The sequence below is a fragment of the Podarcis liolepis genome (assembly GCF_965112155.1).
Source record: "Podarcis liolepis genome assembly, chromosome: 3".
NCBI lineage: Eukaryota > Metazoa > Chordata > Lepidosauria > Squamata > Lacertidae > Podarcis > Podarcis liolepis.
In genome coordinates, this window is record NC_139557.1 from 91,816,649 (window position 1) to 91,842,818 (window position 26,170).

At 43.9% G+C, this 26,170-nt stretch overlaps 1 protein-coding gene across 3 annotated transcripts in view; it reads right to left on the minus strand.

Annotated features, from left to right (window-relative positions):
• Positions 1 to 26,170, minus strand: part of XDH (xanthine dehydrogenase) — a 66,573-nt gene that overhangs the window by 23,565 nt on the left and 16,838 nt on the right. For all 3 annotated transcript variants that reach the window (XR_014524285.1, XR_014524286.1, XM_083496033.1), the window contains exons 5-23: positions 25,878 to 26,004; positions 25,081 to 25,142; positions 23,372 to 23,440; positions 21,891 to 21,953; positions 21,212 to 21,298; positions 19,325 to 19,466; positions 18,070 to 18,162; positions 16,794 to 16,945; positions 15,720 to 15,813; positions 14,343 to 14,452; positions 11,502 to 11,686; positions 10,343 to 10,517; positions 9,435 to 9,524; positions 8,917 to 9,086; positions 8,428 to 8,551; positions 7,083 to 7,202; positions 5,507 to 5,603; positions 4,410 to 4,534; positions 2,488 to 2,621 (exon numbers count right to left, since the gene is read on the minus strand). Coding sequence is in view for 1 of the 3 variants with exons in the window: in XM_083496033.1 (XP_083352159.1) it covers positions 2,488 to 2,621; positions 4,410 to 4,534; positions 5,507 to 5,603; positions 7,083 to 7,202; positions 8,428 to 8,551; positions 8,917 to 9,086; positions 9,435 to 9,524; positions 10,343 to 10,517; positions 11,502 to 11,686; positions 14,343 to 14,452; positions 15,720 to 15,813; positions 16,794 to 16,945; positions 18,070 to 18,162; positions 19,325 to 19,466; positions 21,212 to 21,298; positions 21,891 to 21,953; positions 23,372 to 23,440; positions 25,081 to 25,142; positions 25,878 to 26,004 (2,219 nt within the window). In the remaining 2 variants the exon portion in view is untranslated. The remainder of the gene's footprint in view (positions 1 to 2,487; positions 2,622 to 4,409; positions 4,535 to 5,506; positions 5,604 to 7,082; positions 7,203 to 8,427; positions 8,552 to 8,916; positions 9,087 to 9,434; positions 9,525 to 10,342; positions 10,518 to 11,501; positions 11,687 to 14,342; positions 14,453 to 15,719; positions 15,814 to 16,793; positions 16,946 to 18,069; positions 18,163 to 19,324; positions 19,467 to 21,211; positions 21,299 to 21,890; positions 21,954 to 23,371; positions 23,441 to 25,080; positions 25,143 to 25,877; positions 26,005 to 26,170) is intronic.

Genomic DNA, 26,170 nt, shown 5'->3' on the forward strand with positions numbered 1-26,170 from the left:
ATAACAGTGTTGATCCTGAAAACACAAATTTGAGATGTCCCTTGGCCCAGCGTGGCCAATGCTCAGGGATGGTGGGCGTTTAGTCCAATAACATCTGGAGGACCACAGCTGCTCTGTCCACCATTGAACTTACAGGAATCCAGTGGGTTCCAGGTGGTTCTGGTAGCTTCTGTGATGCAGAACTAGTCTGTTGGCAGAACTAACTGTGTTGAAAATTAACAGTCTCACTTTAATAATTAAGCTTGTTTTTGTTTTTTGCTTGCCTTAGAAGGAAGAATTCTTCTTTTGCAATGAACCATGAAGATACTTTTCATCTACTTTTCCTAGAGTCTCCTGAAGATGAACATGCTAGATCAAGTTAAATTTGGCTTGAGTTTTTCTGATTTGTCCGCCAGTGACCTATTACTGTCCAGCTCTGCTCCCCTGCCCCACAACAGCTTTGAAGTCACTACACCCCACCCCAACCCCATGCCACCTCCAATAGGATTCTGCACTTACTCCTTCACCTCCCAATTGTACCAGCCAATGCTGGTCCTTCACCCTTGCAGTGCAGTGCAGTGCAGTGCAGTGCAGTGCAGTACAGTGCAGTACAGTACAGTACAGTACAGTACAGTACAGTATAGTATTTCATTTCATTTCATTTCATTTCATTTCATTTCATTTCATTTCATTTCATTATTTCATTTCATTTCATTTTTTTAAAAACCGAAGTCTTTTATTAAAAGTCTTATTCAAATTTCACAAATTTAACAAAAAGGAGATATATAAAAAAGTACCAAACCCCCCCCCAAGCAAAAAAAGCTCACGAACAAAAAAAGGGAAAATCTTTGTTTCTGAATTTAGTTTCAACCACATCGAAGGCCTGCTTTTGAACTGGGGCTAACATCTAAAACTCAGAAAAACATGTTCTGTTGTGGAGTAGGGAGAGGGGCAGGCTATCCCAGGGAAGATATAAATAGTTCTGAATATCAAAGCTGTGTTGGGGAGGGGGAATCCCTTTAGCCTGTTGATCCAGGAGTCTAGTGGCTGCAAAACTTAGTCCTTGTTAAACGAGTGACCTTCTCTAAAGATACAAGATGTGGGTGGGCTGACCATTTACAATACCTCACCACATTTATAATCAACAGCAAACAAGTCATAAGTCAAATCACACCGTAAACTGGTTTCCATCATGTTCCTTCACAGCAGTGGAGGCTGCTGCTCTTCCCCATGCTGGAGAAGAGTAGGCCCCCATCATGCGTAGAGCAACACAAATAAAGATGCTCAGTTATGTGGATGTCTAGTTCACACTGTTTCTCTCTCACACAAAGGAATGGAAATTTTTTCACAAATTTCCCTTGCCTTCGAGCATTCATGCGGAAGACCCCTGTCAAATAGGAGGCTATATGCATGACAGAAAATGGAGGTCTTCTCCAGTATCATCTAGGATGGCTTTAAAAGAGGATTAGATGAATTAATGGAGGAAAAGTATATCAGTGCCTGCTAGCTATGATGGCTATTGCTCTGCCCGCGCAGTCAGAGGTGGTAATGCTTCTGAATAACAATTGCTGGAAACCTCAGGAGGGGAGGGTGCTATTGTGCTTTTAATCCTGCTTGTGGGTTTCCCATAGACAACTGGGTGGCCACTGAGAGCAGGATGCTGGACTAGACGGGCCATTGGCCTGATCCAGTGGGCTCTTCTTAGGTTCTTATGCGATGTTCTCAGAATCACTGAGTTATGAACTCCTAAGTGGTGAAAGGGGCAGGGTAACCATCCTGCCAAAGTAAATGCAGATGTTCTAGGTCTGAATCATAGAATCATAGAATCATAGAATCATAGAGTTGGAAGAGACCACAAGGACCATCGAGTCCAACCCCCTGCCAAGCAGGAAACACCATCAGAGCACTCCTGACATATGGTTGTCAAGCCTCTGCTTAAAGACCTCCAAAGTAGGAGACTCCACCACACTCCTTGGCAGCAAATTCCACTGTCAAACAGCTCTTACTGCCAGGAAGTTCTTCCTAATGTTTAGGTGGAATCTTCTTTCTTGTAGTTTGGCTCCATTGCTCCGTGTCCGCTTCTCTGGAGCAGCAGAAAACAACCTTTCTCCCTCCTCTATGTGACATCCTTTTATATATTTGAACATGGCTATCATATCACCCCTTAACCTCCTCTTCTCCAGGCTAAACATGCCCAGCTCCCTTAGCCGTTCCTCATAAGGCATCGTTTTCAGGCCTTTGACCATTTTGGTTGCCCTCCTCTGGACACGTTCCAGTTTGTCAGTGTCCTTCTTGAATTGTGGCGCCCAGAACTGGACACAGTACTCCAGGTGAGGTCTGACCAAAGCAGAATACAGTGTCACTATTACGTCCCTTGATCTAGATGCTATACTCCTATTGATGAGGCTCTGAAACAAGTCCATTATCTTGATCCTCTTATAAACAACCAAGAGTTATCCTAATATTCAACTTCAGGTTATCCCAATGTGGCCATTCGTCACAACTTACTTATCTGCAGCCACTGCTACAACTGTAGAGACAATGGTGTTTCTTGTCTCTTTGCCTCCAAATCCTCCTCCCATTCTCTTGACTCGAACCACAATTCGATTTGACGGGACCCCTAAGGCATTGGCAACAAATTCCTGGTACCAAAAAACAAAAAACCACATCAGCCTACAGGCAACAATAGAGTCACTGAGAACAAGACACAAGAGCAATCCTACTCTTGAAAAGACATTTATATATACACTACAATACAGTGTCACCAATTAATGAGCGTCTCACTGGAACTTCTAGTACTGCTCTGAAACATCTTTGGCTAGCTTACTGGCTCACCTGTAATTAATAGCACAAAGAAGCACGAAGTCCAAGTCTCTTTGGTGTCTATTTATTTACACAGGACTTTTTACAAAGTTGAGTGGGAAAGAAGGACTGGTAGCTTTGAAGAATAAAATATAAATGCCTCCATTTCTCCACAAACATGCAGCTTTTTGAAGGTGCAAATCTAGCATGCAGAGTTTTGTTTTTGTTTTTCAAGTGCAAATAGCATCATCAGGGGAGGTGCTGACAAGTTGTGGTTTCAGGGCAGGCAGGCAGGCTAGCAGAAATTTATTTTGAATGCTTTATTTCCTCGGCTGCTGTCCTAAAAACATGAGAAGAGCCCTGGGAATCTAGTCCAACACCTGTTCTCAAAGCAGCCAAGCCAGACGCCCATGGAAGGGACCCGAATGCAATAGCACTCTCCCCACTAATGATTCTCAGCAGTAATAATAATAATAATAATTTATTATTTATACCCCGCCCATCTGGCTGGGTTTCCCCAGCCACTCTGGGCGGCTTCCAAAAGAATATTAAAATACTATGATACATCAAACATTAAAAGCTTCCCTAAACAGGGCTGCCTTCAGATGTTTTCTAAAAGTTTGGTAGTTGTTGTTCTCTCTGACATCTGGTGGGAGGGCATTCCACAGGGAGGGCGCCACTACCGAGAAGGCCCTCTGCCTGGTTCCCTGTAACTTGGCTTCTCGCAGGGAGGGAACCGCCAGAAGGCCCTCGGTGCTGGACCTCAGTGTCCGGGTAGAACGATGGAGGTGGAGACGCTCCTTCAGGTATACTGGACCGAGGCCGTTTAGGGCTTTAAAGGTCAGCACCAACACTTTGAATTGTGCTCGGAAACGTACTGGGAGCCAATGTAGGTCTTTCAAGACCGGTGTTATATGGTCTCGGCGGCCGTTCCCAGTCACCAGTCTGGCTGCTGCATTCTGGATTAGTTGTAGTTTCTGGGTCACCTTCAAAGGTAGCCCCACGTAGAGCGCATTGCAGCTAATATTCAAGTAAAACATAGGCTGAGGAGAATTCCTCTACTGAAATTAACATCTGTATTGGTGGATTCCTCACTGGTACAAAGGTCTATAGTGGAGGAGGGAAATGTTACATTCTGTTTCTCTGATTCCATTAATTTTCAGCCCATCCTGCACTGATGCTAATGCGCTTTTAAAAGCCTGCATGTTAGATGCAAATATGAGTTTAACAACATGTGTAGTTTGTCCCAACCAGCAGATGGCTCCACATCTTCTGAGGTGGAAATGGGTGTGCCGCAAATAAACTGAAATCACACAAATTCATAGAAGGCCAGGCCATAAATTCCTGCTAACCAAGCTGGCCAGGGAGACTGAATATCACACTCTGGGCAACCTCAAATCACAGAACAACAAAAGATGGTACTCCACAAAAACCACAGGATGCCTTTACTCCAGCACTGCCCTGTGGCTTCTTCATAAGCATCCAGTATTTATAAAAGGAGACAAACATAATCGCAAAGCACTTATGCAAACCAGGTAGGTTTTTGTTCAGCAATATCGCACAGGTTTTGTACTTCAATTTCACGGCTTCATTCGCCAGCTTAACGCTTTCACAAGGGATTGCCTCACCTGTGTCTTTGTTAGGTTCTGAGTAGATACAAAGAGCTCCATTTCTCCATCTTCTCTCTTTGGCACAGCAATAGTACAGTGAGACTCCAGATAAAAATGCTCCTGTCCACCGATATATATCTCACCTGGAAGGGGGAAAGAAGAAACCTCCCAATGTGGTAACTATCTAAATCCAAAGGATTATTTGGGACTTAAATGAGCCTTCCAGCCACCAAATTTCTTCTTTTGAGTGCTCAAAATCTAAGAGCTCGGGAGGAATTGAAGATCCTGTGTCTATCTCTTGCCTTCATCACCTTGCTGCCACCTACAGCACCACCTGCGGAACTTCTCCCAGTTCCCAAACAGTCTCTCTTCCTTCCCTCTTCTCTTTAATTTCTTCTTAACAGGAAGAAACTGGATTCCCTGGACTTTCACACCGCTCAGAGATCAGGGTCTACAGTCTCCCATCACAAGAGCCCTCAAACGAGCCACACCTCCCAGAGTAGAGACCACTCCATTGTGCTCTTAGCCAGAGCAACAGCCAACTGTCGGTATTTTGTAGGTGGGTGGGTTTCAAGCGCATACCAGGACATTTAGATTTGCACACCATTCAAGTGCAACAAAACTACTTTTAAGAAGAAATGGACTTTTTGCAGTTAAGAAGTTGATGGGGGGATGAATTGAAAAGTGTGGAATGAACGAATGATAATGGGGAGATGTATAAACACTCTTCAAGCAGGATGAAAACTCCTTGTCACAGAACTTCCCCACATAGATATCTGAAGATCAGATACACTCCAACCTCCACGAGATAAGCTTTGTGCAAGCAAATCAGGATAAAACCTGGAGGAGCCCTCAGACAAGTTGGGATCCTCCAACCAACCAGTTTGCTCAAGGAAATGTTGCCAAGTTTCACCCAATTCTGGGAAATGGGAAGAGCTTGGGCTAAACCGTGGACCAAACCAATGTGTTCTACTGATGGTTCTCCCATTTCTAACCATTTTTCCAGAATTGGAATCTCAAGCTTGTTACGCTAGTATGATTCATGTGAAGATTGCATAACATTAATGATTTTCTTAGATGCACATAACCTTACAAAGAAGAAAAAGGGATCTCACCTTCTACAATATGATCAGCCTCTTCAAATCCTTTCTGGATGTTCCCTTTCTCAATCTTCCTCACAAGCTCAAAGAAGGACTGTTTTTCAATGGCTTCCTGGGAAAATTACAGGAAAATGATGGATATTTGGAAGTGCAACAGACAGCTTGGCTTGCTGTGTATAGATGCCCTCGAATCTCTGCCTTTCCATTCTGCTTGATAAAGTGCTGCATAACTTAGCCATGGTTGGGTCACTTCTAAATCATAACCTCACCTATTTTGCATCTGGGATTAGGGGCAATACAGAACAGAGATCCTCTACTTTTGACAGTTGTGTGGAAGAAAAAACACTTTGGTGAAGCAGTGTAAGTGTTGAGGGGTGAAAAAAGCAGCACACAACCCAATTCCGTTCTTCACAACTCCCAGAGCTTCAAGATCCATCTCTTTATTGGATGCAGTCACCCTACTTGGATCTCCTATTCATCAGGATTAACATCAGTATCTAACCCTGCTGCTGAAATAAGTGCAACAGACTTCCACTCACATGACAGGACTTCCCTTTACTCACTTCCACAGTGCAGCCTCTAGCATGCCCTCAAAATCTTCTCCAGAGGTTTGCAGGACCTCCAGGGCAGGTTTTGAGGGTGTATGGTGGGTTGCAAGATGGAGAAGAGGAAGTGGACCTCTAGATACTGTGCAGAAGTCCACCTGCCCAGCATTGGATATAAACTGGATAAAATGACAAGCGGTGTCCCTGCTGGAGCTAAGCAAGTCTGGGTCCAGCCAACGCTTGGATAGGAGACAATCTAGGACCATCAGCTCAGGGATATAGGTTGTATGGCTCTGGCCTATAAGGAATGGGCTTTATGCATGTAGGACAACACAATGGAATAGGGGCCAACATCTGTATGTCAGAAGGGGCCCAAGAGCAGAAAAAGACTGCCCCCTATGGACAGAAGACAGGCTATACACATATAGCACAGAGACAGTAGTTGTATGGATCTAAATAAATTATTAAATAAAAGGAATATTCTGTGTCTTAATTCTCTCTTTCTATTTTCACCCATCCATATCAGAATCATAGTAGTAAAAACTCAAATAGCTGCCTCCAAAGGATTTTTTAAAAAATCTCGACTAATCATTTAGAAGGGTGCTGGGAAGTTTTTGCCTCTGCACATGAGTCTGAGAATGTTCTGATCAGTTCACATTGAGTTCAGTACCCTGACCTGTTCTTAATGCATTGTTGACCACATCTACGGAATGCAGTTGTTATGTTCTGTCATGTCATGCAATATCAATCATTAGTAACAGTTTAAGTCTTGATATTCAATCACTAGTTATAATTTAATTAGGAGGTTTTCATGCCTGTCTAGTTCTGTGCTCCCTTTCCCAGCCTTTAATCTATTGGTGATTAATGCCTTTGCTTTGTACTTGTGTTAACCAATCAGCAATAAGCACATACGTGGCAATTGCTGTAATATTCAATAAAAGGGACTCCTCGAGACTTGCTCAAAAGATGCCTCCCACATGACACTTGCTACTCGTCTGTCGGTTATTTCAACCCAACAGAAGGGGATTGCATTAGTGTCACCTTACCTCAATGGTGACAATCGGCGTAAGGTCTTCATATGTGATCTTCACTGCTCTGGCAGCTCTTCGGGAATGTTCTTGTGTGTCTGCCAATATTCCACCAATGATGTGGCCAACGCATGTGACCTACAAGTCAAAAGACTTCAGTTTATTCACTGACTTCTGGGAATCTCAGTTCTGTTTTGTTCTTTGTGCTGTGGCGTTTAATTTTGGACACAGTATCTTTGAAATGCATATTCATTTAAAGGGGGTGGGGCAGGATTTTGAATTAAGATATGCAGTTAAATAACAGTAGGAGGTAAAACTTCAATGCACACAATCAGAAGTGACCCACTGAGTTCAAGTGGAAGTACTTGTTTTTCACATAACAGTAGACAAGATGGAAGCCTTGCACAATATGTCTGCACCAGCTCGATTCCCCTTGATTATCATTTCAAGTACAGCAAGTTTGTGCCTTATCCTATTTTCTGCCATTCATTCCCATGCTTAGAATTCTACTAACAAGTTCCTGACATGAATAACTGTTAATACTTCATCAGGGAGGCATCAACATCTTGCAATTAGTTTGCAGGTTATCTGTGCAATTATTTTAATTCCAGCCCTTGTCCCACGTATCCTCCTTCATTAGTAGAGGTTCTCTTCAATTTTTTCTTTTCTTTTCTTTTTTTGAACATGCATAAATCTACTAATTCACTACAGAATTTCTTCTATTAATTTCTGAAGGGGAGTACGGGGGTGAAAAGGTACTGGAAGCCTTTAGGTAGGAAACAAGCAAATATTTGGGAATATCCTTTCTAAAGAACAGGCAGATGGATTTTATCTCCTGATCTCAAGCATTATAGCATTAAGCTTGGAGAGAAAGACCTCTGCCTCCTCTTCAAGGGTAAAAAAAACCAGCATCCCCCCACCAACTCAGCAGTTAATGCAGTCTGAAATGCTGACTTGAAGTGGAGATTCAGGGTACTCTCTGTGTGTCTCCTATCTTATCTCCAGTCTTGGCTGCAAGTCCTGGAAGACCTGCTCCCTGCCTTGCAGGCCTTTTCCACCTGGCATGGGAAAGCAAGGCCCTGACTGACTCCAACTACAAAAGCTGAGGTGGCTGAACAGACTCTTGGTCTGGGGTATTGTTTGGAGAGGGGTGTTGTTGCTGTTTAAAGATACAATATCAATATCCGAGGAGAAGGAGGAGGAGATTTGTGGTACTTTGTGCTTTATTTACAGATCAGGAGATCTTAGAAAGCAGTTGGGGCTGGTAGGCCAAATCTGGCCCAGAGTCTGAGGGTTACCCACTCTTGCCTTAGCTACAGCTTTGCACATTTTACAAAAGGAAGGAAAAAAGGTAACTACATACAGTGTCCTTTGCAAAGACGGTTTCATCATTAGCAATCCCAGTGACGTTACTCCCTGGAACATCCTTAGCGGAGACAAAACAGACAAAACCAGGGACATTCTGGGCCTCTGTGGTGTCAATAGAACTGAGGAAACAGAACAGCACAGAGAAGCATTACTCTATGTTATCTAGCCCCACAGCTCACATAAGCAGTCTCTGAAGAAAGGATTCCCTAGAGAAAGTTTGGCCAAAGTCCCAAAGCCTAAGTTGCCCAGCTGCCATGTGGCAGACTGGAGTCATAGCACAGTTTGACTCTTCCAGCCCATCATCTTGCAAGCTACTCTCAGTGATGGAAACTGGCTACATGTTGTTGTTGTTTTGTAATATTCTTGAGAGTGGAGGAGGCAGAGGTGCCTGGTGCCTCTGAAGTGATCCTCTAACTGCCAGAGTGGTGGGCACTCGGCTATCACTAGTGTAAGGAAATATATCTGTTGCAGAAGCAATACGTACACAATCTTGGCATGGGCTTTGGTGCTGGTAACTAGTGTTAGGTACAGCTCATTCTCGTAGTGAGGAATGTCATCACAATAGACTGCCTCCCCACTTGCTTGCTTGGCAGCTGAAAGATGCACAAGGGGTCTCCCCACCATGTCTTCAACAGACTGTCCAGGAGGCACTTCCTGTAACAAAACCAAAGGCTGGTCATACATGCCCAGGACTAGTGGTCAAATGTTGATGCTAATATTGCTGGCAAATATAGTAACTTCTCCAAAGTCTAAAATTCCAGTACTGGCAGTGGGGCCATGAGGATGCTTAGAGCAATCATCATCATCACATTCAGCCTCATGGAGAGCTTGTTCTATGCAGGAAGAAGTGCTCATTTACACAAATAAATAAGAGGAAAGAAAGCCAAAGTAAGAATGGGAATAAGTTCTTGATCAATGAGACCTGGGGAACTGAGACAAAGAGTAGCACATTTTATAGAGCTGGGAACTGGAAGTCATGCTCATTTGGTTCCTCTTACTCACCTGGAAAAACTGTACATTTTTAACAGGATCCTTGTGAAATAATTGAGTAGCACTGGCATACCTAGCAGGGACCGTATCAGCAAGATTATTCTGTAAAAACATATTTGAAATCCAGTGTAAGTCTACTCATATGCCTCTTGCATCTTATTTTTAAAAACAAACAAACCCAAAAACTTATGCAAAACAAAAAAATTCCTTCCAGTAGCACCTTAAAGACCAACTAAGTTAGTTCTTGGTATGAGCTTTCGTGTACAAGCACACTTCTTCAGATACACACGAAAGCTCATACCAAGAACTAACTTAGTTGGTCTTTAAGGTGCTACTGGAAGGAATTTTTTTGTTTTGACTATGGCAGACCAACACGGCTACCTATCTGTAACCAAAAACTTATGAACAGCTAATACTACCTATGCAACTTTCCCTCTTTGTGACTTGTGTAAAAAATCAAATCACCCAAAGTTCCAGTTTTGGTCCATCACTAACTGTTAGAGGAGTGATTTGAGTAAGGAGCAAGTCCCCTTTTCCTTTCCAGATTTCCCCCTTTCCCTCCTCCTCCTCTTTTAGTCTGTTATGACAACTGCCTACTATAGACCATGCCAGAAAGCTTCAAGGACCCAGAACCTACAGTGCAAAACACCTACCACAAAAGACATTTCCTCTGTTATGGAGATGGGCAACTTGTGGCTTTCCACGTATTGTTGGACTACCAGTCCCATCATTCTTGTTAATTGGCTATGCCTGCTGGGGCTGATGGGAGTCCAACAATATTGAAAGAACCACAGGTACCCCATTCCAGCCTTCTCGTATGCCAATTTCTAAAGGAACCCCTAGAACTCAATAGAATCTGTCTCTACACACTATGGATTCCTGCTGAACCCTCAACCCAGCTAGAGGATGGAACCACTCACGTTGCCATTGAGTTCCCTGCCTAATTTCTGAAGCACCGTGAGATAGAACTTGAAGAAGAAGCTGAGGACAAGGGTCCGTCGGAAGTCCACCATGCCACCCGGGGCTGAAGGGGACAGGTTCATCTCGCCAGCCAGCAGGCAACAGGCTTCCTGCAAGAGCTTTTCCTTCCACTCCCTGTAGGAGCATAAACCATGAATTAACCCAAAACTCATTTCATTTGTTCCACAGTCTTTAGGCCAGGTCAGGGGAGTTGTAACCCTCCGGATTATGTGGGGTTCTCCAGGTCCCATCAACTCTAGTCAGCATGGTCAGGAATGATGGGAGTTGTAGTCTAACAACATAAGGATAGGAACAGGTTCCCCATTGCTAACTTAGACTATGTTTATCTCCAATGCATCTGCATCGCTGATGGGGTAAGGGCAAAAAGAACCAGCGGTGTCAACATTTATCTTGTATTTATCTTGTATTTTCATCTTGTGAACTGCCCCAAGATCTTTTGATGAAGGGTGGTATACAAATCTAAGAAATACAAAATAAATAAAAACACGGTAGCAGAAACTGTCAGCAAGGGGTTTGGCATCCAAGACTCTCTTGCAGGTACATGATGTTATTAGGTTGGTTTTTTTTCCTTGAAGGGGTAGGACATATGCAAAGACCCTTCTAACCCCTGGATCCAGCATGCTTTGAAATATAAGCCACACCAGCTTCCTGATGAGGTGATCACCCAGGCGATGGGCCATGAAGGGGAATAATGAAAAGGGGGTCTGTGTGAGATGGCAAATGTGCCCTCAGCTCACGGATAGTTAGAAAGACAATGTGAGAGTTGAAGAGTGAAGTGATGTGAGCCAGAAGAAAAAGCAGCAAGCTGGAAAGAGAGATAGAGAAACTGTTTGAATCCGAGGCTGCAAGATGGACGAAGCAAGGCCCTTTTTGGGGTGTTAATGCTGTGAACCTCTCCATTGTAGGCTCAAGGTTGTATATATGTGTCAATAAACCATATATCATAAAGACACCACAGTCTCCACTGGGCCACATTCTGAAGAAAATGTAAACCCTGGGAATGCTGGGAACTCCTGGAGCCTTGCACCACGTGGAGATTGGGGTGGTGTGCAACAATAATTTCCTCTGTTACACAACACCAGGGTCTAATTCTCCTACCTTCCAATGAGCTCCTGACACGTTTTGACAGCCAATACAGTTGTGGGAGCCATTCCTCCATAGCTCAGCTTAATATCTTGCACTTGATCAGTTCCTTCTTGAAAGAGGACTCTCATCCCACAGGTCACTATAGCAATGTCATCCTCCCGCCTTGAAGCTTGCTTGAATGCTGAGAAATATTCACCCTAGGAGAAGAAAAGGAAACAAATGTTGGCCTCAATTTGTTCTCTTTGAGCACAAGTGGGATCAAGAGAATGGACAGGTTCATAGTCCATTTCTATACCCAGAACTAAAAACCAGAAAGTTCCCAAAAATATGTACTTCATTTTCAACCCAGGGCAGCAAGTGCAAAAAAAGCAGCTGTTAATGCATATCAACAATATTAGCCATTCATTTGTTCATTTGCTCGTTCATTTGTTTGTTCATTTGTTCGTTTGTTTGTTTGCTGCCCATCTGACTGGGTTGCCCCAGCCACTCTGGGCAGCTCCCCACAAAAAAATAGTAAAAACACAAGACAACATCACACACTAAATTCATTCTGCAACTTAGACCTCTTCACTAAACAGCGCATAAAATTAATGTGTAAGGCTAGTTGTTCACGTACTTCCTTCTCTATGAACACTGGTCACTAACAGAAAAGTTAGCAAAGTTTTGAGTGGGTTTTGGATAGCAAAGTTTTGAGTGGGTTAAAGTAGCCCCGGGCTAGCTGACTATCCATTACCTCTAGTATCAGAATTTAGTGTTTCGTGCCCAGTTTGCCATGCAGTCAAGTGGCACTACCACATGTAAGATGGCAGAAAAAGCTGCAGTCTTGGACAAGGTTACTTCCAAATGAGACTTCTTCAAACGAGCAGGATTTAATGTTGTTTTATGTATGCACAGCAGAGGGTGCTGTGAGCTATATTTCTAAAAAGCAAAATTCACTAACTGGCAGACAGAATCACAGAACTGTAGAAATAGGAAGGAGGTTAAACCAGACATGGGGAACCTGTGGACAGATGTTGTGAAACTTCAACTCCCATCTACCCCAGCAAGCATGCCTAAGGGTCAGGGATCAGGGGAGCTGTACTCTCACAATAGCTGGAGGACCACAGATGCCTCATCCCTGGATTAAACCACCCCACTGCAACAATTCAAAACATAAGTGTTTGGGTCGTCCTTTGCACTATTTGTACTGAGTCTCAAACTACACTGCTGCACGTTCCTGCAAAGCAGGCAAGAGATTCCTCCCAAGGCTGATATAACACTGGAAAAGGGAAATCTAATCAACGGTTTCATGCAGTCAGTGCCAGTTTCTATCTTGCACTATGAGACACAGCACCTCTGGGGTCCATATTGCTCTGCCCTGAAAAATAATGCAAGGACATATCACTTTAGAGCATGGAGTAGTTGTTTTTCAAACTTTCCACTGAATGTAGTTCTTCTGTTTGTTGTATTTCAGAGGATAGGCTTTAGGGCACTTACTTCTCAGCTTCTTCCCTTAATCCTCCAGTGATTACAGAGGGGCAGGACCAAACCAGACCAGTCAGTGAACTTGGCGGGGGGGGGGGGGTCAATTGTTAAAGGCAACAGGACTCCTGCACAGTCACTACATAACAGACTCTGACTATATATCCATGAATAGACTTTTGTGACAGCAAACCCAGGCTTATGATTGATTGATTGATTGATTGATTGATTGACTCTCTCACAAGTGTGTCCATATCCTCCATGTCTATCTCAGCCATGCTTTAATTTATTTATTTTTACATGTACACCTAAATTCATGAAGTGCAAATCAGCCTGATTCACTGAGAGAGGAGGTCACAATCTTTGCCCATCTTTTCCCAGGACAGCAACTCTGACCGAGTTACATTTCTACAGGTAGGTGGTAACAAAGCCACTTGGCTCTGATTAATATATTGGAAAGCAAAGGACTCAGCAGGGGAAGGGGATATGCCTGCCTTCCATTTAGAGTAGAGGTGGGGAATCTCTGGCCCTCCAGGCATTGTACTGTAACTCCCAACATCCCTGACTATTGAGTGTGCCTGTTGGGAGGAGGAATGTGAGTTCCTCACCCCTGAATTACAGGTTCATTCTGGTCCCTCATTTGTGGCACAGAAACAGTTATTCCATGCCAACTTAATAACGGTATACTCTATTGGAACAAGTGCTGAATCCTTGAGAACAAAGAAAACCTAAAATAAATATTACATGACCTCACTTAAAATCAATGGAATTCCATTGCTGGAAAACTACTGTATGCTGGAGGAGTTCAAGAGGGACTTGTCCTCAACTAACCCTTACAATTTATTCCCAAACAAATGCTTTCACTTCAGTCAAAAAGAGGAACAAACTTGGTTCCTTTAACTAGCTGCCTTGAGTTTCCTTGAAAATTAGGCTAACTTCCCCCCCAAATAAATAAATAAATACATGAATAAATAATACCATTTTAAATATAAGGGCTGATCCTGAGCAACTATCAAAAAATATTAATCAATGGGCTCTTTTCCCAGAAGTAGGGCCTGAGAAGCAATGGGAGCTGGATAATGTGGTAATCTCTTTCTCTCTGTGTGTGTGTTACATACATACTCCTTCTTGTGCATATTTCAAAATGTCCCAGGGTTGCACTTCACTTGAAGTAGCTGGGGAGTATATTGGTTATTTTCTAGGAACTAGTCTTTCCTTCATTTTCCTTTCATTTTTGTAATCTTCCTGCATTCCTGAGGAATCATAACATACCCACCTTTCCTTCAAGGATGGATCAGTAGAACCAAGAGAGATTTTGCCTTCCCATTAAAGTAACTGTTGCTCTCTACCTAGCTTTCAAAGCAATGCTATACTGTATTCCAATCACCTCACCTTCCTGCTGAAGGGAATCTCAACCGAGAGCAATATTTCCTGAGGTTTAAGCTTAGTCTTCCTATAACCAGTGAAGAATGTCTCGTCCATCCTTATAGTCCTCCTTCCCTCTGCAAAAAAAAAAAGACAGTACATAGTGGGTGGAATGTGTAGGGAAATCATATTCCATTTCATTCATTCTTACTATGGAGCTATACTTAATGGAAGAATATATTCTAGCAGCTACAGTCATGCTGTAAAGTATATTCCCATAATGTGTGTGCTTTTTCTCTTGTGTACTGTCAGGTACTGACTGGCATCAGCATCTTTTTGCATGGTTAGGGTCTCCCGAAGACCACTCTAAATGGGTTAAGCAGGACATCCTTGCTGACAAAACTTGGGAAGTCAAAATCATGAACCCAGGACAGGCAGAAATTGGTATCAAGTCAGAGGCTAAAAGGAGGCACTGTTGTGGCAGGGGGCATCCCCAGCATGGGGAGACCCCAAAGGAGTAACATCCTTTAGGGAGGAGCAAGGGGTGGGGATTCTCTTGGTTGTATTAGCGTTGATTTTTCTCTCTGGGTGAGAGCCAAGGAGGGAGGGATGTTGGGTGGGGTAGCCACATTTGAGAGGCAGGTTGGTTTCATATATACACCCTAAGTGTTTGTGGTTATGTGATGGCTTCAGTGGGAATCTGGCGTGAGAGGCAACAGGGAAGGAGATGATTGTCAACAGGAGAGTTGCACCCTGCAAGCTTTAATGAGAGGGTTTTGTCTGAGCACCTTCTCATATATGATCAAACCCAGCTTGCCAAAGCACAACCACAGAGGGGTGGTGTGGGTGTGTTAGGGAACACACTTAAGCTCACAAGTACAGTTGCCCAACACTATTCCATGTGAACTGAGTGTGCACCCATGAACTGGTCCAACAATCCTCTTTAATGGTCAAAGATTCTGTGACAGGAATGCAGAGGTTCCTTGACAGACATTGATCTGCGAACAGTGTAAACATTTTTTGACCACTTGGATACACCATTGCATATGAGCTACCAATACTGCCAAATACAAAATACTGCCTCATATCAACTCCCAAACACTGCAAAATTTCAAACATTGATATCAATGAAAATATCTGGAGGGCATTTAGAGACTATCTGTGCATTCAGAGTGACCTGGAAAAGACTCACCATCAAAATCAACAAAGCAAAAGAAGGATCTACTAGAGCAATGCTACCAAGTGTTGTCCACCAAAGCTGATGGAAACAACAGGCGCTGCAGTGCTACCTGATTCACCCCAGAAAGAACCGAGGTACAAAATTCCCTGGGCTGTTATCATTGTCCTAAGTGAGCCAGAAGATGGTTGGTGATGCACCATCTGCCATTCTTACTTAAAGCTTACCATTTGATGCCAAGGTCAGTTTGCTCCCACTTGCCATAAACACTGGATTTAGGTCAGATATTGGACTTGCAGTCATTATATTTCCCCCAAGAGCCTGAAACCAAATACAGAACATGGTTGGGTTAGAAAGCAGCTGGAAAGACATTGTGAGAATACTTCTTTCCTTTAAACACTGTTACTGAATTATCAAATCCGGGCGGGGGCAGCACCCAACACAGGGGTGGAGCAACATGAGTGAGGGATCTGCTGGAGCCCAAGCCAGTCCACTTGCAGGAACGGGACCCAATCTAAGCCTCTCTCTGCCTACTGTATACTCCATATGCCATTGGATCTCAGCTCCCATCAGATCCAGACAACAATCAGGGGTGAGGAGAGCGTGGTATCAGAGACAATATATGTCTGGATACCAACTGCTGTGAATTACTAGTGAGGAGACTGCATTCAGGTCCTGCTCGCAGGCTTGCCCAGGGCATCTGGTCGGCCACTGTGAAAACGGGCTGCTGGACCAGATGGACCTATGAGCTGATCCATCAGGGCTTTTTTGAGGTTCCCCAGCCCTACTCTAGAGCTCTCTTGCTCAGTGCCTTTCCCCAACACCAGCACTTCTCACCTATAATGCCCCTTCATGTGAGTAATGTGCAAAGGGCCTAGAGTCAAACTGGAAGTAAAACTGCAAAGCAAGGCAAGATTCAAAGGAAAGGCCTGCTATTTTCTCATTTGAGTCTTTCCGCACTTCCAGATAGGCTGTTTATTTATTTTTTAACAACAAATAACAACAAATTACTAGCCTGCACTTCAGTGCAATTATTGTTCCACTTTTCTGACTGTGAGTCATCTGACAAAAAAAAAAAGTGACAGAAAATTGCACTGGAAACTGCAGCATAGCAACTGATAGCTGTCAGTATCATATAACCTCCATGCAAACACGTCAGGATGAATGAGCAACAGGCACAGGCACCGTATAATCTTGTGCAAGTTTGTGCAAATGTATTGGCATGAAGTCTCAAGGAACAACTGTCCTGAAAGCTGCCTTTGCTCACATCAAAAGGAAAAAAAGGTCTTGAGAGCACTTACAGCAACATTTCGGATCTGAGGCCCTGCAAACCACCTCAGTTGTTCTAGGACCGCTTGAAACACCTCTGATTTGTAAGGAGGAAGGTGAGCCACCGCTTTTTGCAGAACCTCTTCCATGTGGCTCAGAGTGCATGAGGCTCCAAAACTAATTCCTGGAAAAACAGAGACACGAGAGGGATTTGGCTGGTAGCTATAACGTAGTCTCTCAAGATGAAAGAGCTGCCCGGAGGCATTGGCAAGCCTTGGCAGTGGTGTCGCAATGGGGGGGTGGGGGGCGGTATGCCCTGGGTTCCATGTCTACAGGGGTGACAAGAAGCCACCCCGCAGGGGCTCGTGGCGGTGCAAGCAGCCATCGTGCCGCTGCATCCACCTTTGGAGGATCCTCCGTTTGCGGCTGCAGCCTCAAGCAGAGGATCCCGGCACCATCCGTAAGGCACTGGAGCGGCGCCAGCGGCAAACCGCTATACAGCATATACGCATGCGTCATATGTAGCGATGCCGCACGTGCACCCTACGTAGTGACGCCTGCCCCAGGTGTCACGACACCTTCCTTCGCCCCTGGGCCTTGGTAGTATTTTAAGACCTCTAAACCAAGAGGCTGTGGCTTCTTGGAAGCATTTTATTACCTTCAGCTTATATCTTGGGAGTTCCTGGGGCACCAGGAACTCTAAGCACAGTTAAAGGATGTTAAAGCTGTCAGAATGTCAAGTTCAATGGAGACGGGTCAATTTGGCCATATGAGGCAGTGCCCAACCTGTGCTGGTCTCCCTGCCTTCTTCTCCACCAGCCCCAATGGGCATCAGCCACCACTGAGCCAGTTGCCACATTTAGAGGATGCAGAGGCAGGAAACTATTTCAGATGTGCCATTTTTTGCGAGAAAGGCAAGGAGTGACTGAATCTATGCTGTGCTGGGTGTATTATCAGCGCAGACAGACACAGACACACTACAACATGGGGGTTCACTCCCTTAAAGAAAAAAATGAGGCGGTTTGTTCAGCAGCATGCTCACTAATAGTATGCAAAGTAGACAATTATTTTCATTTTGGAACTGCCTACATAAATGCAAGCGGTACACCTTGGCCTCAGGAACAAAGAAGGCATCAGAGCAGGGGATCCACCTACTCACTAGATCAGTAGTGGGCGGGAGACAGGCCTGTGGACCTAATTAGTGACAAATCAACATCCAGAATCCTTTGCATTGCTTAGAAGTCTTTCCTTGCACATTCCTCAGGCCCACGGCCTGTCTCCTGAGGCGATAAGCATGTTGCTACTTACCCTCCTCTGTGTGCTGAACAGAGTTCATTTCAGGGATCCAAGTTGGTGCTATGATCACAGGGTACAGCATGTTCTTTAACCGCATTTCAATACCTCAAGGAAACACAATCCAATGAGGTCAATGCAGACATGGCAGCCGGCCAGACTTAACAGGTTTACCAATGAAAGAGCAGGGCTGTTACTTAACAGGCCCAGCCCACCAAAGCCTGTTTCTGTGATGATATCTATAGTGACTCTTAGAGCTTTCGCCTGAACAATCTCTCCACAAAGCATTTGCACTGTCTTGCCATGGAAGTTTAAGGTCAAGGGCCAAAGGGACTCTCCACTGCAGCTAGCAAAGTTAACAAACACTGCCTCAGCACACACAGTTTGATTTCTACGGGAAATTACAAGATTCTAGCTAACATGGCATTAGGAAACCACGAGGGTAAACATCAAGAATGGGGACAATAGAGACTTAGAAAGGATGGTTTTCGGGAAATTTAAATAGTCTGGCTGCTTTCCACTCCTTACCTAAACTGTGCATTGTTTTCAAATATGTAAAGGTCACCTCTGACTCTCAGAGGGTAACAAAACCAACTTGCCATTAGATTCTGGAAGCCCCAACATCTGCACTGGAAGGTGCAGTTTGCCAGGAGCCTGGCCAAGAGTGGGGCATGCTCAGATTCTTCATGTCAATCTCAGGCACTACATGCTTTGCATGAAGAAGGTTCCAGAATGAATCCCTGGCATCTCCAGGCATGGCTGGGAAGGACTGACACTCTTGAGAGCTGCTGCCAGGGAGTGTCAGACAAGATTGAGCTAGATGGACTAATGGTACAGCTTAGTATAAGACAGTTCCCTATGTTCCAGATGGAGCACATCAATTATACCTCAAAGCTCAACTATTAAAAATCTCAACTGTTACAATGAAGGCAGGGCAATCTCTTAAGATGGTTTAAAGAAAGGTATAGGTAGATTCTTAACCAGGCAGGCAATTTAAGGCCTTGTCCATACTTCTGTTTGTGCCGCCACTTTCCTCCAGAGAAAACCTGCTCTTTACAGCTGAATCGGAGCAAATGTCAGTCAGATTTTCCATAGATTGACATTTACTCTGATTTAGAGGGTTTTTTTCCCCAGGGAAAGCAGTGGGGCAAATAGCAAACCACTCAGACCCATGCTTTCTGGGCCTGAAACAAGCAAAAGTGTGGACAAACCCTTAGCCTTTGCATTGTACTGACAAAAAACTCAAACAGAAACCGAGTTCTTTCCTTACCTACTTCAGTGTTCCCCACCACAAGCTTGGCAGTTGGGTACTGAGCTTTGAGCACCAACAGTTCCTTGAGGCTTGAGGGTTGAAACCACATCACTCGCTCCCCTTTGAAGCACAGTTGCTTCTGAGGCTGATCAGTGTGAGTCTGAGGAAACAACACCAGATTTAGCTTCAAATCACAATACATTGGCACAGGAGCAAGAAATCTAGGCTCTGTTTGATTCTTCCTATGGCGAAGCAAGACTGAAACCATAAAGCTATGACAAGAAACAGAAAAGTTAGAAGTAGTCAACTGTTACTGTTGTGCTTTGGTGTGTCACACCTTTATAGGGTGCCTTGCAAAGTTTTCATAGGCGAAACAAAACCATATCTTAGGTGAAAGCAACACCACAAGGTAACTTTGTCCTTCAATATACATGTAGCAAACAGCCTTCTAAAAGTCATTGAAGTTTAACCTTCCAATGCTTTGGGCAGATCATTATGATTATGAACCTCAGCCACTTTTTATTCCATGTACCTTCATAAAGAAAGCGAGACCTTTCAAACTTGCTTAAGGAGGGGGGGAGTGTGATTGCCATGTGTAGTTTGACCCTTAAGCAGGTGTTTTTCTGCCGGTACTCACATGGAACTCAGTTCCAGCACCTCTCAGGTGGGCACCTTTGCCATTATAAGAGAACAAGCTATATATTCGTGGTGAGTTCCGGCACCTCTTTTTTCTAGAAAAATAGCACTGCCCTTAGATGAGTTTTGTCAGAAGCATACCTAGAGCAGCTGGAGGAATGAAGTTTGGATGGGATGCATGTGCCAGCCTCATGTTCAGATGTCCCTATCCTCATAGGTCAGGGCTGAGGAACCTTTATGATGTGGCAGGCCTGATCTCGATCTCCCCCACCCTGCTGGACCAACTTTGAAAAGTGGGCCAGACCATGCACCTGTCAAATCAACTGACATCATACTGAATGCACAGGTTGGTCCCACCCCCTAGGTGTGGGTGTGAACTGGCAGTAGCCCGCACCTGTCATGTAGGAACATAGAAAGCTGCCTTGTTCTGAATCAAACCATTGGTCCATCCAACTCAGTGTCATCTACACATATTGGCAGAAGCTCTCCAAGATTTCAGACAGGGTTCTCTCCCAGTCCTACCTGGAAGTGCCAGAGACTAAACCTGGGGTCTTCTACCACTGAGCTTTGCCTCTTCTCCTGGCTGTGCTCAGTGTCTGGTTGAAGACAATTATCTGGACACAAATAAGGGTCCTCCACCAAGGCAAGGACAATGAATGACCAGGGGACCAGCAGAGCTTAACAACCATCGCTCAAGGTCAATGGACGGCCATCAGCCACTCACTACCTCAGAATATCCTACCCCACAGGCCAGTTGGAATGATAATATGGGACAATCATATGTCCATCTCCAGGAACTTCATGAGGAAAGACCAAGACACAAAGGCAGTTAAGAAGTTGTATATCTCTGTGCCAAGGCTATCCTAGGATTGCTATACCGATGCAACAACTCCAGTCTACACAAACATGGAATAACAAGTTGTTCTGTTCTCCATTGCTTCATATCTTGGGTCATAGGAAGTGCTTTTCCCTATGGAACTGTAAACTCCCAGAGATAACAGCCCTTCTGTTGTGTACAACTATATTTTCCCAAAGCTGAAAGACCAGTGGCTCAATCCTGCCTATGGTTTTTGATTCTCCCTCTCCCTACTTGTGTTTAAGTGACTCACTGCTTAAACTACAGAGGCTGAAGTGAATTCATGGTCTATTGTCCCAAGACAGTGCATCATCTCAACATGTTCTCAGCCCATGCACAGAAGTCAATGGATAGGTAAATCTTCCATGCAGGAGGAACACCACAAGAAAGTCATGAGAAGAGAACGTTCTTACCAATAACTCTGGTGGGAATATCGGCTCCTGGGTAGGATCTAAAGGCTGGAACTCAGATGGATTGAACAGCTCTGAGGAGATCAATCCCTGAAGAAATTGTCATTGGTTAGTGCATATATATTTTTTCTCACTGTTAAAGAAGATTACTATTTGTATGTCTTATACAAAGCATATCAATATTACTAGCCCAACACAGAGCAGTAGTAAAATCCTCGTAGTGATACTTTAAAAAATAATTAAAATCCTTGTGATGAAAGGACTTGAAACAATCACAATATTTGTTTAATAATGAACATTTAACTTTTTAATATACTTAACATGGTTTAAATAGCTATATAGATACACATTCCATCAATAGCATGGAAGCACCTTGGTCCACAGAGGACCTCCATGACCTAACAAGAACAACTGCAGTTGAATTAAATTGTGCACTGCTTCTGCTAACTCCCATTCACAACCTGTTCTCCCAACAAGATCCAGGAAGGGGCTCAGCTCATTGTTCGCCTCCCTCCCTCAGACATCACTCACTATGTTCCAAAGGCTGCTGGGCACACCATTTCAAGACCAAAAAATAGAGGTATAGCTTTATCTGTACTTTGCTTAAGCATGGCTTGATATTCTATATATTTATTTCAACAAAAGAAGATGGAAGAAGAGAACTACAGTAATAGGAACTTACAGTATTGTTCTCTTTTCCATTCATGCAACAGCCATTCACTTTTTCTCCACAGCAACCCTGACCCTATTTGGAGGGGAGAGAAAGAGCAACATGGGAATCAGGAACTTTCTTACATGGAGATGGAATGTCATTTGTTCTCTCTTTCCATTTAAAACAGCAACTACTAAGATATAAGGCACACACATAAAAGATTTAAAAGGACACGCACTATTTCAGATGATTACGAACAGAGAAAATCCTAACAAATACAGCTGTCCTTACCCTACTTACTTGAGAATAAGCCGCACTGAAATAAGTATGTTTTAAATACAGTGGTACCTCTGGTTATGAACATAATTCATTCTGGAGGTCCGTTCTTAACCTGAAACTGTTCTTAACCTGAGGTACCACTTTAGCTACTGGGGCCTCCTGCTGCCACTGCACCGCCGTTGTGTGATTTCTGTTCTCATCCTGAGGTAAAGTTCTTAACCCGAGGTACTACTTCCGGGTTAGCGGAGTCTGTAACCTGAAGTGTTTGTAACCCAAGGTGTTTGTAACCCGAGGTACCACTGTAGAGCAAACTCCCAGGCAGGTGTGAACATGGTTGCAGACTTATGTTTATATCCAGGAGTGCCAAGAGGCAAGTTCTGGGGTACTGGTATACCAGACCCATAGTCAGCAGGTACCCCAGACTCTGGGCTTTCTTTTCTTTTTCTTTTTTAAAAGTAAGGCCAAGACTCAACTAATAAGGTTTACTAGGGGATACCAGCACAGCACAGCTTTCCCCGTCCTTCCCCCGGATCCCTTTCACATTCCACTCTGAAGGGTCAGAAGTACCCCCAAAAGAGAATGAAAGGGGGATCAGTCCATCTGACAAGCATAAAAGCTTGTGCACGTTGCTGAATTCATCCCTAAGTCTCTGACCCTTCTAGAAAGAAAGTTATGAAGCAAAATGTTCAAGCAACCTTCCAAGTTATTTTTGTGAGATGACCCTGCCTGGCTGCTCCCACCTTTCAGTGTTTTTAGCCAATGAGTGAAGTCAGAGCTGTGATGGTTGGTGCATAATATATAATCATATAGCATATTAAGAGCATAATCATTTGCAAGTTTACTTGAAAGTAAATCTGGGTACGTTTAGTGGTGCTTAGTCTCAAGTTAAGTGTGCACAGAATTGCAGTCTAAAAGCTCCTGAAATCCCAATACTACAGTAACTACTATTTCCTGAAACCTGACATGGGAATCTCAGAATATAACCGACAAACTTTAAAACCATTCTCCTTTCCCCGAGAGAATCCTAGTAGTTTTGAGGGGGCTAGGAAAATTTTCAACAGAATTCTCTGTACCCTCAGCAACCTGCAATAGTGATTTGGGGAAAGACAGGTATGAAATATCCTAATTGCAGTGATTTAAAGTACATCACACAAAATAATAATAAGTTTCTCCTCTTGGAAATGTATGACGGGTTTAAGAGACAACCAACCTTAAACCATTAACCAACTTACCACATTATTTTGCTTTCCAGCCATGCAGCAACCAAGACCATTAACTTTATTCCCACAGCATCCCCCATCCTAGATGGAAAGAAATGTTTCAAAAGAAGCTCCATCAAAGCTATATTAATTTAACACATTTGCTAATGAAACCATTTAACCATACAGATTTAGGGCTCATTCATTCATTAAAAGTGGAAAGTAAGGTTCCCATACCTCCATTAATTCTCCATAGTCCGTATGGATTTCTGCTACAAGTCCGCTCACCTTTTCCAGGTGGGCGGCGTTGCAGCCAGGCATCCAGGGCCCTGCAGTGATCCGGTGGGGGGCTGGAATTGGCACCCTCCATGTCACTGTCCAGGCTGTGTCACTGGTGCTGGGCAGGGCCCCGCCCATGGGTGGCCCTGCTGACCAATCAGCAACTGTGGGAGGCGTGGCCACGGGGAACCCTCCTTTCGTGCCCTTCCCCGGATCTCCCACCCCATCCACCCTCTTTTTATGCTTTTCTATGACACAACCTTGCTATGGACAAACGTCAGCCGCCATATTGTTGGGGCCAAGTGGGAATTTTTCCCACTCGGCAAATTGGCACCAGTCATTTGGCTTTCACCTACCTTATAGCAATCATCACAACTCTGTGAGATTAGGCACTGGGTAAGCCTTTGTTTGGATGGAGGGGGGTTGTAGCCTCCGCCTGCCCCTCCTCATTAAGGGTATCCTGTTAAAGGGATCCGGGGGTGTGGATTCTGTCTGATGCCCAGACATGGGCTAGGGCCATGCCACAACCCCAACGGGGACCCCTCAGGATGCCCGTATTTGATTTAAGTCATAGGGCTCCCCCTATTGGTGGTTTGCTCTTAGATGGATTCCCTGCAGATGGGCAGGAGTCGAGATATAGCCTGGCTTCACCCAATGTCTAAGCTAAACCGCTCACATCTGTAACCAATAAAGTTGTGGCCTATTTGAACCCATAACCCTAAATATTTGTATCTGTGTGTTTATTATCCACTAGGGAACTGCGGATCATGCAAATCACTGCCTAAATATACTTTCTCCTCCCTTAATCCAGATTTTCTCATACCATCTCCTTTCTAGAGTATCCCTTTCCCTAAACAGACTTAAATTAATGAAGTGAACACCAGTTTGAAATAAATTTGCCAACATGGGATATCATCTTCAAGGATGTTTTCTTGTACCAGTCCTACATAAATGAATGGGAGCCATGGAAGGGCAGAGTGTTCTTTCACATCCCATATTAATTTCAATAGAGTTTGCACCAGAACTCCTCCAAGAATCATGATCTGTTCCGCCCCCATTAGAAGTGCTAGCTCTGTAAAGCAGAGGTAGGCAATGTGGAATGTGCCTTCCATATGTTGCTAGACCGCAGATGGATGGGACTTGGAGTCCCACAACATCTGGAGGATGCCATGTTCGCTACCTTTGTTGTAACAACATTTGTGGCAAGATTGCTAAAAATGGAAGAGGCACTGGAGAAGTGAAAGCAAATTGGTTTGTATCCAGTGTTAGTCCTGTTCAGAGTAGGCCCACTGAAATTCAAAGACATGACTAATGTACAACCATTAATACGAATGGGTCTGGTCTGAGTAGGACTAACATTGGACACAGCAGACTAACCTTTTCTATTTTAGGTGTATAATCCATTGGCATTGATCAAAAGCTAGCCTAACTCTATGGAATGCTTTTGATCTCTGGCTTCTTACCTTTGCAAATGTCCGGTAACCCTCCAGAATGGGCCTGTATCCAGTACAGCGGCAGAGATTTCCTGAATCACCAAATCAAGTTACAGAGGTTAGGAGTCACTTAAGGATGTACAAGAAAAAAATGATATTTATTCTGGCTCTGCTCTACCATGGAGGACATTAAACTTTCTGAGGATATCCAAAATTCACCCCCAGAGAAATGAGTAAGTATCATTGTGGTTCTATATAACTTTGAAAATGGGGTTCTAATCTCAAATGGCACCACAACCATAACCTCCAGGTAACACAGAATTGACCTGAACTGTTTGCCAAACTTCCTTTCCAAATGTTTGCCCAGCTTTGCTGCTACATTACTAGTTAATAAATTTTGCCTTGTAAGCTCTCTACCTTACAAGGATTATCTGAGGGCCAGATGGTAAAAGAGATGAATAACTTTTGTGCAGTTTCCCTAGCAATCTTTTTTAAAAAATAAGATGATTTGCCCACCTCCACCCTGCAATGATCTGATTCTATCAGCAAGGACAGTCTAATTGGAATGCATGAGGGGGTATGTTAACTTTTTATTTTAAAAAGGCACACATACTCTGCTGAGTCACAATGACAGGGCCATTCCCACCACCGCCAAGGATGGCAAAGCAGCTGAAGGCAGCTGGCTTTCTTTTCTTAATATCCAAGGTGTAAGGTTGAACATGTAACAGCTCATCACTTCTCCAATCATATATGCAGTCCCCTCCCCAAAAAATCAAGTTGTGTCGTGGGGGTTGGACAAAAGTTAGTAAGATTCAAAAACCTTTCACCTTGGAAAGCATCTTCAATTGCTTCCATTTTGGGTTCAGGCTGATTGCGAAGGAGCGTGTACATGGACATAACAATGCCAGGAGTGCAGAAACCACACTGAGACCCATGGCTTTTGGCTATTCTTTCCTGGAAGAAGGCAAGGACAGAAGGCTCTTATTAGTATGACAATGGTCCCCTTAGTTGATCCAGGACTGAACAAGGTCTTGCCGAAGAAAGCACAGAGTTCAGAGGCCTAATTTCTTAAGTAATCTCTAACCACATCTGCTGTGGTATGTGTGTAATTGTGCTTTAT